At 40.0% G+C, this 12,314-nt stretch overlaps 1 protein-coding gene across 1 annotated transcript in view; it reads left to right on the top strand.

Annotated features, from left to right (window-relative positions):
• Positions 1–11,807, top strand: part of SGMS2 (sphingomyelin synthase 2) — a 39,932-nt gene extending 28,125 nt beyond the window's left edge. The window contains exons 2-6 of the mRNA XM_060246949.1: positions 1,515–2,157; positions 4,025–4,142; positions 4,278–4,431; positions 8,266–8,432; positions 9,712–11,807. Coding sequence (XP_060102932.1) covers positions 1,703–2,157; positions 4,025–4,142; positions 4,278–4,431; positions 8,266–8,432; positions 9,712–9,915 — 1,098 coding nt within the window. The 5' untranslated portion in view covers positions 1,515–1,702 and the 3' untranslated portion in view covers positions 9,916–11,807. The remainder of the gene's footprint in view (positions 1–1,514; positions 2,158–4,024; positions 4,143–4,277; positions 4,432–8,265; positions 8,433–9,711) is intronic.
• The last annotated feature ends 507 nt before the right edge of the window (positions 11,808–12,314 follow it).

Below are 12,314 nucleotides of genomic sequence, written 5' to 3'. Positions count from 1 at the left end.
TAGCCACAGGAGGCTACAACCAAAGACAATATCAATTCTGTACCCTTCAAACAAAATCCTCTCCTCATTTTCCATCTATCTCCACCAAAAAAAGCTTCTTTTCCATAGTGCTTTCCCTCGTTCTCCCGCTCATCCGGATTTTGTGCTAAGACTTCACCAGGATGTAGCCTTGTATGGTTTTTAGTAGCAAGGATGAGGCGCATAATACAAGGAGGAGAGCACCTGCAGAATGCCTTTGCCTCCACAGTGAATAACTGCAGAATTCTTAGAATTCAGCACCTGGTTACCTCCTGCAAGTGGCAGAGTTAATTTAATCAAGGTTGAAAAATGCCAAAAGCAAAAACACACGTTTAGGCAGGATCATGAAACATAAAGGCTAACTTCACAAACTTCTTTCCTCCACCAAAATAATCTACTCCTGATTTCCTCTTCCTGCAAACACCAAAGATATCTTTTAAAAATAACTACCAGCAGAGAGGAAGAAAGCACTGTTCACTTTTTAGAAATTGGTCTTGATGTAAAACAGTACAATAAAGGTGAGGCTCATGGGAACATTCTCCTAATCATGTAGTCATTGTAGCTCAGGCTGGTGTTTCAGAAGACTGAGAGAAGGAATTGATCAAGAGGAAAAGAATCCAATTTTACTCTGAAAACCAAAATTATCATTAAAAAGTCAGTAAATGTATCCAAGTCTTCTTCTTGTCTCAGAACTGTTCAAGGTTATGAGATCAATAATGATAGCTTTTAGGTATTGTCTGATATAATAAAAGGGTATGTCAGTTGCAGGCAAATATCAGTGAAGTATATATTTACTACCATAAATAACTATTTTTGCTCTTTTATTTCCATATTTTTGCTTTTTTCCACATATTTGTAATTTCCAATATTTGTAATTTAATTACTTTATTAGCTATAATTCTTTACAGTATATACATAGGTTAAAATGGTTGGATATATAATGGCTGTTATATAAACGTACAATATTATGTACCAAAAATGCATAATAGTTAACATGTTCTAAAGCTAATTAAAATTTGAATGATGTAAGGTTTCAAGTCCATGTACTCTAATTGGTTTTTTAAAAAATATAATTGTTTTGGTCAAACAAAATATTTAAACATGCTTACCAATATAGGAAAAAACAATCACCAACAGGCAATGCAAGATATGGGGTTGGTATGGAGAGTGAGCTGAGGTGGGCCCCCAGTCATCATAGCCAAAGTACCTCTAAGTACAGCTTTAGGAGACTTTTTGTTTTGTGAAGCCTCTCTTGGGTCTCTGCTTTGGTTGCCCTGTCAAGTATAATGCGTGAAAAAAGAGATAAGAAACAGCTGTTGCTTTAAAGTTAAGATGGTTTGAAGATGGGAGCTTTTCCCTGGGACAAAACTGTTTTTTCCCTAGGACAGAACTCTTAATGGGGAGGGGGCTGTCTTGATTTTTAAACAGGACAGTTGGAGGTGTACCAGCTATGTGAATGTTTGTGAATTTTATGTCTTTCTTGATTTTGATTACAGAGAGCATGTTGCTGGTACTTGGAAAGAAAATGTGAGACATATTAGAAAAAATTGAAAAAGAAAGTTGGAATCACCAGTTTCAGTAGGTTTTATTTAAAAACAAACGAACAAATTGGCTGTGAAGAGCCAGAAAATATTTTCAGAAGTAAGGCAGGAATTAGTTGGTTTTGCCACACTTGCTAGGCCTGATGGATACCATAGAGACAGCAAAGCTTGAAGAGCACATGGAAGGCCAGAACAATGAAACTTCAAATGGTTATGCTCGACCTGCTCTCACAGTCAGTGAGGAGAGCAAAAATGGCAGCAGCAAACCAAAGGGATTACCCAATGGCTTGCGGAAAGGCACCAAGAAGTACCCAGACTATATTCAGATTTCTATGCCTGCTGAATCTAGAAACAAATTTCCTTTGGAGTGGTGGAAAACTGGCATTGCCTTTGTGTATGCTGTCTTCAATTTAATTCTAACGACTGTTATGATCACAGTGGTACATGAGAGGGTACCTCCCAAGGAGCTTAGTCCTCCATTGCCAGATAAGTTTTTTGATTACATTGATCGCGTGGAATGGGCATTTTCTGTATCAGAAATAAATGGAATGATACTAGTTGGATTATGGATAATCCAGTGGCTGTTTCTTAGATACAAGTAAGTATTCCTACCTATTTTCTTCTTTTTTAAAATAAGACTCAGAATTGAGAGCCAGCATGGTGTAGTGGAGTGCTTGACTAGAATATGAGAGATTCCAGGTTCAGATCCCAGAACTCTGCCATGGAGGCTTGCTGGGTGACCTTGGGACAGTCACACACTCTCAGCCTAACCTACCTCACCTTTCATCCTCATCCTGTTATGATGATAAAATGGAGACGAGAACAGTATATGCTGCTCTGGGCTACCCCACTGGGGAGAAAGGCAGGGCATAAATGAAGTAGGTAAATATTATGGCCAGGGCTTTTTTTCTGGAAAAAGAGAGGTCTGAACTCTCAAGAACAAAATGAAACAGAAACCTACAGGTGCTCCTCAGGAACTTTTAAAGATTTTTTGGAGAATTTTGTTTCCACAAAGAGGTTCTGGAACTCGATTCCACTGTGTTCCCCAAGGGAAAAAAAGCCCTGAGTATGGCACATCAATTAGTGATGTGTGAACAAGCCATAAACTATAAAGGTTTTTGTGATGCCGGTCCCCTGAGGAGTTCAGGGTGGTATATTTGGTTCTCTCTTTCTATGTTTTATCGTCACAACAACCTTTTGAGGTAGGTTAGGCTGAGACAGTGACTGGTCTAAAGCCACCCTCAACCTTCCATGGTACAGTGGGGATTTCATCCAAGATCATGCATATCCTAGGGTTGCCAGGTCATCATCTCCAGGTGATGTCATCGCACCGGGCACATCAGACCCACCAGAGCTCTTTGGGGCTCCCCCTACCAGCCAGCTCCGTGGCAGCAGATTGGAGACCCTGAATATGGGGGGAATTGAATGCGAGGGGATGGCAACCTTAGCATATCCCAGTACTTTAACTGCAACAAACAGCCTTGAAGTAAGTGACTAGAGATGTTACTGGGGAAATTTCTTCACCCATTAGTTATAGGAAGAGCTATTGTTAATCTTGGATGATTAGATTTCTACTTCTTTCTAGCTGCTAATAGAAGAAGCTGGGGTAGTTGTATTTTAAAAGGTTTGTAACTTCAGAACAAAATCAAATTTCTTTCTTTAAATACTAAGGAAAACTGTTTTAATATGAAAAAGAGACTATTGAGGGGCCGTAGAGCATTAGTAGAGCACATGCTGTAAACAGAGATTGTCCCTTGCATCTCTGTTGGCAAATACCTTCTCCTGTGGAGACTCTGGAGAACTGTTGCCGGTCAGCATAGATAAGATGTTAATGAGGCAGGCAATGACATGTTTTGGTGTTATCCAAAACTTTGGCTATTATCTATGACCTGATTTGCACATGCTGAAACTGCCATGCATAGAGAAAATCTATCATAGATGCATAGAAACTGACTTAGAGGACCATGAAGCTTCTCAGCAGTAATTTGCACATTCATTGTTTGATTTCTCTGCACTGCAGGAATTGCAGCTGAGAAGCTGCATGATCCCCTTCCACACATGCTTGCAACTGCCATCTTAGAACTGCTCTGTATGGAGGTTTTAGCACATGTAGACTGGACCTATGATGGGGGATGGATTTTCAAACTTTGCAGAATTCAGAGTTCCTCCATAAAATATAGGAGCAATCTGTCTTGTTGTATCCCTTCTGATAGGAATAACCAAGCACTTGATTCATACTTCCTTTTTTTGAACAGGAACTGCTGTTTGAGCTCCTTAATAAGATCATAATTACTTTAAGCTTATCATCATTACATGCATATGGAGTACAAATTAAGACTAGGCAAGAGTAAATGTCAAGTTTTCCCAGGTGCCACTAGAACATTATGGCTACTTCTGAAATGGCCTTTTTCATTAACATACTTGTAAGCAAAATGTTAAAACTGATCTCTCAATATTATTCACAGATCAATAGTGGGACGAAGGTTCTTTTTTATATTGGGAACTTTGTACCTTTACCGCTGTATTACCATGTATGTCACCACCTTGCCAGTGCCTGGAATGCATTTTCAGTGTGCTCCAAAGGTAAAAAGAGAATACTTAAATGATTTTTATTGTTGAGTGTGGGAGCTTGGAATACTTTGTGCAATCAATTGCCTTCCTCAGCTTGTATTTCTCTCCCCTCCCCTCCACCCCACCCCCCTCCGGCTTTTCTTGTAGCTAAATGGAGATTCTCAAGCTAAAATTCAGCGGATCCTGCGACTAATTTCCGGTGGTGGACTATCCATAACAGGCTCGCACATCTTATGCGGAGACTTCCTGTTCAGTGGTCATACTGTAGTGCTCACACTCACTTACCTATTTATCAAGGAATGTAAGTCTATAATATCTACAAATTTAACAGTTAAAAAAGTACTTCATGGGCGCTTGTCTAGTGATTTTTTTAACCAACACGTTCCTGAATATACTTTAATACTGTAAGCAGATGCTTCTGATTTTTGTAGTAACAGGAACAAATTCAGGTATTATGAAATGCCATGTGAAAGCTTTTTATCATTTGTGTGGAGCATCATACCACTCTGAGCAATTTTTCTCCATTGCATTGTGTGCAACACAAAGAAGTTTGTTGTCCTACCACATGGAGAAAACCAAATGGGGGAAAATCCATCCCCCATTTGATAAATTTCTTTGGATCTGCTCAAGAAATTTATCAAACGATAACAGCTACAACATGGATATAGGGCATAGCACAGTGATAAAGTACATTCTGCAGGCAGAAGCTCAGGTTCATCTACTCTGGCATGTTCTTTAAGAAGATGTCATAAACCATGATTAGGTGAGACCTTTGCCTGGGGCCTTGGTAAGCTGTTACCCATGGACTTAGACCAGGAATTCCTGCACTACATACTAGGGCTCTAAGACTTGCAGTATCCATCCACAGATGAGTCTGTCCACTCTGTCTTCACAGCTGTAGGCTTGCCCTGCATGTAATTATTGGCCATGTAATTATTCCTGAAGCAGAGACCTAGTAGAATTGCCCACTGTCAAGGAGAGTGCCTGCTATGTCTGTTCTGGGCTCCCAAGTCAATGGGATGCACAGATGACAGGTACGTCTTACCCTCATACCTTTTACCATGTAATGCAGGCTTCAGGTGGAGTTGAGAACAGGGGAATGCTTAACCCCTGCTTTCCCGAATGCTGTCTGTTCAAAATTGCACACATGCATACTATGCTGTTCCCCCCCAACACACGCACACACACTGGCAGATGATGATATATATGGGTTATCCTAAGAATAAACCCTTGGGTTGCAAGACTGAAACATGACTTGCCTCTATAGACCCATAATCTGACTGATTCCTCACCGGCATTTGCTCCGCCCCTGTGCTTCTCCTTGCATCAGCACAAGCCATTGATTCCCGACCAGTTGCTCCGCATTGGCTCTTGCTTTGGGACTCCTTCCCATTCCCGTTGCGGCAACTGAAACTCCAGAAAAACAGAATCCTGTTGCTGCGACGGTAATAGGAAGTAGCTGTGACATAAAAGGCTCCCACAGAGCAACTAGTGGGGAATCCATCGCTTGAGCTGGCATCGCTTGCGCAGGGGCAGAGTAAACGCCAAAGAGGAATCAGTCTCTGTCTACATAAGGCAACTTCATATATATGATTTCATGAATGGCCTCTGTAAGACAGCTGTAATATTTAAGCCAGCACTTGGGGGTTATAGATTACTTTCAGTCGCAGTCTTGAATGCTGTTAACCCTGTTTTTTGCAAACTTTTTTTTAAGTCCAACTTGATGACTATGAATTAGCTCATCTTGCCTTTCAGAACTATATTAATTGCTTGACTCTCTGCATTCTTTAAGAGGTTTATATATAAAAAGCACTTGCAGCATGGATCCCTAAAATCAGAGGTGCTAAAAGGATGGATGCTGGAACCTTTATATTCCATAACTACATTGGCAAATGGTATTCCTGTGTCTGCAATATTTTATGGGGATGTTATCAGATATTTTTATGATGACACTAATGATTAGTAATTTACCTACTTAATATATATCTCTGGCAAAATATGTTTGTTTGTTTTTTAAAGGAGGGAAATATATAGCTTTTGTGTCTTTCAATATTAAGAGCAGTATTATAAGTCTTATTTAGACTATCCCATGCAATCAGTCAAATAACGTAAAAATAGTTTCCCGGTGGAACACTTCTGGTCTCCACACCTCAAAAAAGATATAGCATTGGAAAAAGTGCAGAAAAGGGCAACTAGATGATTAAAGCACTTGGGACTCTCTAGCTTGGAGAAACAATGACTGAGGGGCGATATGATAGAGGTTTACAAGACTATCCATGGGATAGAGAAGGTAGAGAAAGAAGTACTTTTCTCCCTTTCTCACGATACAAGAACTTGTGGGCATTCAATGAAATTGTTGAGCAGTTGGGTTAGAACAGATGGAAGTACTTCACCAAAAGAGTGATTAACACATGGAATTCACTGCCGCAGGAGATGGTGGCAGCTACATGCATAGATGGCTTCAAGAGGGGATTGGATAAACATATAGAGCAGAGGTCCTTCAGTGCTATTAGCCACAAGGTGTAGATGGAACTCTATGTCTGAGGCAAATGATGCTCTTTATTCTTGGTGCTTGGGGGGGGGGGCAACAGTGGGAGGGCTTTGAGTGTCCTGGCCCGCTGGTGGACCTCCTGATGGCACCTGGTTTTCTGGCCGCTGTGTGATGGAGTGTCGGACTGGATGGGCCATTGGCCTGATCCAACATGGTTTCTCTTAGGTTCTTATGTCCCTTTGTCATCAGAGTAGGCTGTACATCAGGAGGACATCTACCAATTTTTGATTTTTGTGTGGTTGGGGAAAATGCAGTTTCTGAAGCAAGATCAAGTTCTGTTTCTTCATGCCAAAGCTGAGTGCAATATGCTCCAGTGATCTCTTCAAACAGGCATTTTGCCAGTATAAAAATGCTTCCTGTGTTCTCAGCCCTGTTTATCAATATATTTAATTCCCCTGGCAAGAGATGCTGTACAAGCTTCCTTTTCCCCTCCTTGCCCTTTATTTTTGGATTAAGCAGTAGAAGACAGGAGTGCACTGCTTAATTTTGAAGTTAATTATACAGGCTAGATGAAATAATTTTAAATTGCCGGTGGTTCTGATATCTTTCAAAAAGGCAGAGGAATATTAATGATTATCTGATCTAATTTTGCTGTTCCGCTCCTTCCTCAAACATGATTCTAATTCGTATTCTACCATGCATGAAGGACTGACTTTTAAGTCAGAGACATGGATTGTGGTGGAAAGCCAGTAATATGGAATGTTGGTTATCATAAACTGCCTTTGGTGAGCATGCTCACTACTTGGATACAATTATTTGAATTTGCACTTAGCAGTGCAAACTGTTTGTTTCCTGAGAGATTCAAATGTTACTTATGACCTCAGATGAGGGAATGCTGTTTTCTCGGAACAGGTATTTTGCCAGTATAAAATATGCTTCCTATATTCTCACCCTTGCACACTCCTCACTTTTTCCTATTGCTGTTGTTATCTGGCAAGCTAAGGAGGAAGGAAATGACAGTAGATGAGCGAGGAGAGTTGAGTGGAACAGAAGCAACAATATGGGGAAATGGTGGTAACTGGCGACTGATCTAGTTAGGAGGCTGGGTCACTAAGTGATGGTAATCTCCATCAGAAAGATATCAGATTGCATGGTCATTTAATGCTGATTTTGAAGCTGCACATGAACATAGGAAACTGCTTTATGCTATCAGATCAGTGCTCCATCTAGCCCAGTGCTATCTGCTTCAACTGGCCATTGTTTTCCAAGATCTTTCCCTACAGGAAATTATTTTAAATTTCGGTGCCAAAGATGTGAACCTGTGACATTCTGCATGCTGAAGATGTATTTTGCCACCATGTACTATGGTACAGAGGTCAGCTGTGTATCTGCTTTGAAGCCAATTGGCAACATAGTGCAAAATATGTGCTGTTCAGCTGTATGAGCCTATTTACTTCCATACAGAGCCAGGAAAAATCTCTCCTTGCTTTGCCTATAATTAGGCCTCTAGGCATTGTGTTGTATTGACCTAAGCACTGAATTTGGAGACTTTATGTATTTGTAAATTTGATGATTTCACATTAAGAAACATCGGGTTTGCTGTTACAAATACCATTTTCTTTCTTGTACATATTTTTTTGATAGATTCTCCTCGTCACTTTTGGTGGTATCACTTGATCTGCTGGTTGATGAGTGCTGCAGGGATAATCTGCATTCTAGTAGGGCATGAACACTACACTGTGGATGTCATCATAGCTTACTATATCACCACAAGGCTTTTCTGGTGGTACCACTCGATGGCTAACGAAAAGGTGAGTAGTTGTCACATCAGGTTCTAGTCTCCAGTGTTAATTTTGATCTCTGCAAAGCGTATAATACTAAAATGAGAGATGTCATAGTTAAGAGAGGCTTTGGGACACCTCTTGTTTTCCTTTTGGAAGACATAAATCTACTTGACAGTTATAGGGTTCCACATCTGGGAAATTATAGGACATAATCTTGAAAAATAAATCACAACGAATTAATTTAAACTCTCAGGAACGAACAGCCTGATCCCTTGCATGTATGTTGAGGAGTAGGTATTGCTGAGTTCAGTGGACCATAGTTGCAAGTAAATGTGCACAAAAGAGCAACCATATGCATGTAAAGTGTACTTTAAAAATAGCATTGTCTTGAAAAGGTCTTAAATAGCAGTTAACATTAGCTGAATTGTATCTATAGTGTCTCTATAGACTGTGTTGGAAGAAACAGGCTTGAAAGGACAAAATGCTATAAAACATCTCCAAGAGATTTTGTTTTTATCTTAGATCATTGCTAGGGTATGTCTGGAAGTGATAGAAGCTCTCAATATACTATCTTATATGTCAGATTGGGCTCATGATGAATACCCTCCAAGTCTACCTAATCTTCCTCCGTTAAATTTGACTTCTGACTCTCCTCTACCAAAGGCAAAAAGGCAGGCATTGTCCTCAAATATGTGGAGCATCTTTCACAAAAGCAATAAGCACAGTGTGGTGCAGAAAACAATTTGAAAGTGTCCCATGTGGCACTATATATTTGTTTGTTATATTCATATCCTTTCTGCCTTTCCCCTCTTGTAGAACTCATGGTAGTCTACACTGGGTTGGGAGGGTTCCCATGCTGGCACGGATGTGCTTAACTGCAGCAAGGTGGCTCCGTTGTATGCCTTCCATCGATTCCCTGGGATCCAAAGGGGTAAAACAGCCTCAACAGGCCTGAGTCTAGCCATTACCTGGATGAGGTAGTGCCTGGAACCCTAGGTGCACCATGTGAAGTTCTTTGGAGGTTGGGTGGGATTCTACCTTTTATTTTATTGCTCTCTGTTGCAAATGAGAGCAGCTTCTGAGTTTTCATAAAAATGTTGTGCAGAAGCCAGTTTTGGAGTAGAAATACATAAGATTAATGCATACTGATCATCTGTTTGATGACTGGTTGTATCTGTGATTTTTACGTTTCTGGCTACGTAGAAATAGTTTCTGTGAAAAATACTCTACTACTTCTAGTGGCCCCAGATATAATTTTGTTAAAGAATGCAAACATGATATTATGTATGTTTCTTCCTTCTTACAGAACTTGAAGGTCTCTTCACAAACAAACTTTCTGTCTCGAGCATGGTGGTATCCAGTATTCAGTTTTTTTGAGAAGAATATACAAGGCTCAGTTCCTTGTTGTTTCTCATGGCCAATATCTTGGCCCCCTAGCTGCTTCAAGTCTTCATGCAAGAAATACTCCCGGGTTCAGAAGACGGGAGAGGACAATGAAAAATCCACCTAAATGAAATGAAGAAGGCAAAAAACAAAAAAACAAGGACCTGCTTTTACCTTCTTACCAAAACATTTGTGCTATAACCAAAGTTCTAAGGGGACTATATTGTTAACTGAAGAAGTGGACCAAATGTTGTGCAATTTGATTGGAGAAAGAGACAACTGTAGACTTTAAAAAGTCCCCTTGGTATTTTTTCTAGTCATATTGTACAGTTCCATCCCACTCTTCAGTGCTAGTAGATATTGGCACTATGTAGCACTTTGGTGCCAACAGAATACTTCCTGAGGAGAAAAAGAGCCAGGACTTTGGTTTCTTAATGAGATTAAGAGGTGCCAAAGAACACATCACGCCATCTGTTGTTAAATATCACTTATCCACAGAAGCACTGAAACAAAATAACAGCTTCAGGGTCCTGAAGCTTGACAAGCAAAACCATAGTGAATGCTAAAGGCATAATACTGGTCTGTCTCTATCCTGTATAGGGAGAAAAACCTAAACTGGCAGGCAACAGTTTTTACTGTTTTCACTAGTGAAGGCAAGACTTTGTGCATGTGACTGATGGAAACCAGAAGTGAGCCTTGATATTTTTATATTGTTTATGGGAATGAATATATTATGACCCTGTTAATAGCACCACAACTTCCAATTATTTTGTCTATCCTCTACTGACTTTTACATTTTTTTTAAATAAGTAGTAATTTTTATATTGAAAATAAAAAGCTATATTACCTGATGATACTGTAAGTTAGAAATAATGTCAACTAACATCGTCTGGCTTCTACAAGGAAAAAAATATTTATTTTTTAAAATATGTAGATGTCAGACGAGAACCCTTTAAGTTTCTGCTTGTCACTTAGCTTGCATAAGTGTACTGGAGTGTGTTTGTGTGCATATATGTTACACTGAATGCACAAAATTAGACTGTAGTTGCAAAAGAGTGCTGGCAATCCCTTGTATAGTGACTAAAACAACCAATATACCATTGAGTGTGGCCAGTTGCCTACTGGACATTTGCTGCATTTACAAGTGTAATTGTACAATTTTGAAATTTTTATCGGATCCCTGTGGGATTGCCTACATCTCTTTGCAATTGTCACTGTAACACATATGCCCATGACCATCCATTTACCCACTGTGAGGACCTAGCTCATTCTTTCTTCATCCAGCCTTTCAAAACCTCTAGCTGCTCTCCTGTCTAGGGAAGCCCTTCCAGGCCTGAGATGTGGAAGAGGTTCTTACTCATCCCTGGCTTCCTTTGCTTTCCTTGTAACAAGCCACACATGCAGAGACTTACCTCCAGGCCTCTCTTCCCCAGCTGTTACTTGGGGTCTGCCTTAAATACACTGGAGCAGCCTTCTCATATTCAAGATCCCACAGGCATTTGAACATCTTGCTCATGAGATCCTGGGGCTCCTTCTTTTCCAGCTGTGCCATGCTGGTAGCCTTGGCCACTCTGGTTCCTTACCAGCCCTGCCCAGAACTCACCACCATGGATGAGTTTCCCATCCCTAAATATTGGTCTTGTGGCCACTTGTTGCCACTGATACACTGCGGGTGTAAGTCTGCCACACATAAACATTAGACAATTATTTTGGCTTGTATACCACGTAATGGCTGTGGGAGGCAAAATTCCCACTGATTCCTGTTCACTGGCTTTGATTTTGTATTGACAGCCTTTCAAAAAGGATTTTTTGAATGCTTAAGTAAGACTGTTGCCATTTTTGCAAAAACTATGTAATGTTGAGCTTGAGAACCGGATGTGATATATTTACAGATGAGCATCACTTTGTTTTCTGTTGGCATGAATTCTGGTTGTTCAGATACAAATGCCAAGACTGTTCACTGCAATTGGTTTGTTTATTTCACTATCATTAAATGGTCAGGTGGCCAGTCTACTACTTTCTTGCTGTCAGGCTTTCTTTGATGTGTCTATATAATGTAATGTCTTTGTAGAACCATCCTAGCTTTTTTAGGCAAATGCAAAGGACAGCTAACATGGCCCAATTCATTTAGTTTCTATTTTGTACAGCAATCCAACAGTACCTCTAGCATGACAATATCCAGAAGTTAACAATGCTATGATTTTTCCTTGTTGCCAATTGTTAATTTTTTAAAAAAATCCTCAGTGAAAGTGATATCCAGAATAAATAATTCAATTCACCTGCAATCCAACTGGATGTCAAATAATACATAATTATTTGTGTCAAGGGGTGGGGGGGGGGGCGGAGCGAGCTGTTTGAAAATTTTGCTTCCTTTTATAATTCAGAATGTGTCTAAATGTCTAGGGGCAAGTTATATTAAATAACAATAAAAGGAGCAAGAGGTCAGTTGCACCTTAATGACTAGCAAAAAATTGTGGCAGAATATGAAAGCTCGTACCCTGCCACAAAAATGTTTAGTCTTTAAGG

Source organism: Heteronotia binoei, chromosome 9, assembly GCF_032191835.1.
Source record: "Heteronotia binoei isolate CCM8104 ecotype False Entrance Well chromosome 9, APGP_CSIRO_Hbin_v1, whole genome shotgun sequence".
Taxonomy (NCBI): Eukaryota; Metazoa; Chordata; class Lepidosauria; order Squamata; family Gekkonidae; genus Heteronotia; species Heteronotia binoei.
This window is presented reverse-complemented; position numbering and strand designations above follow the sequence as displayed.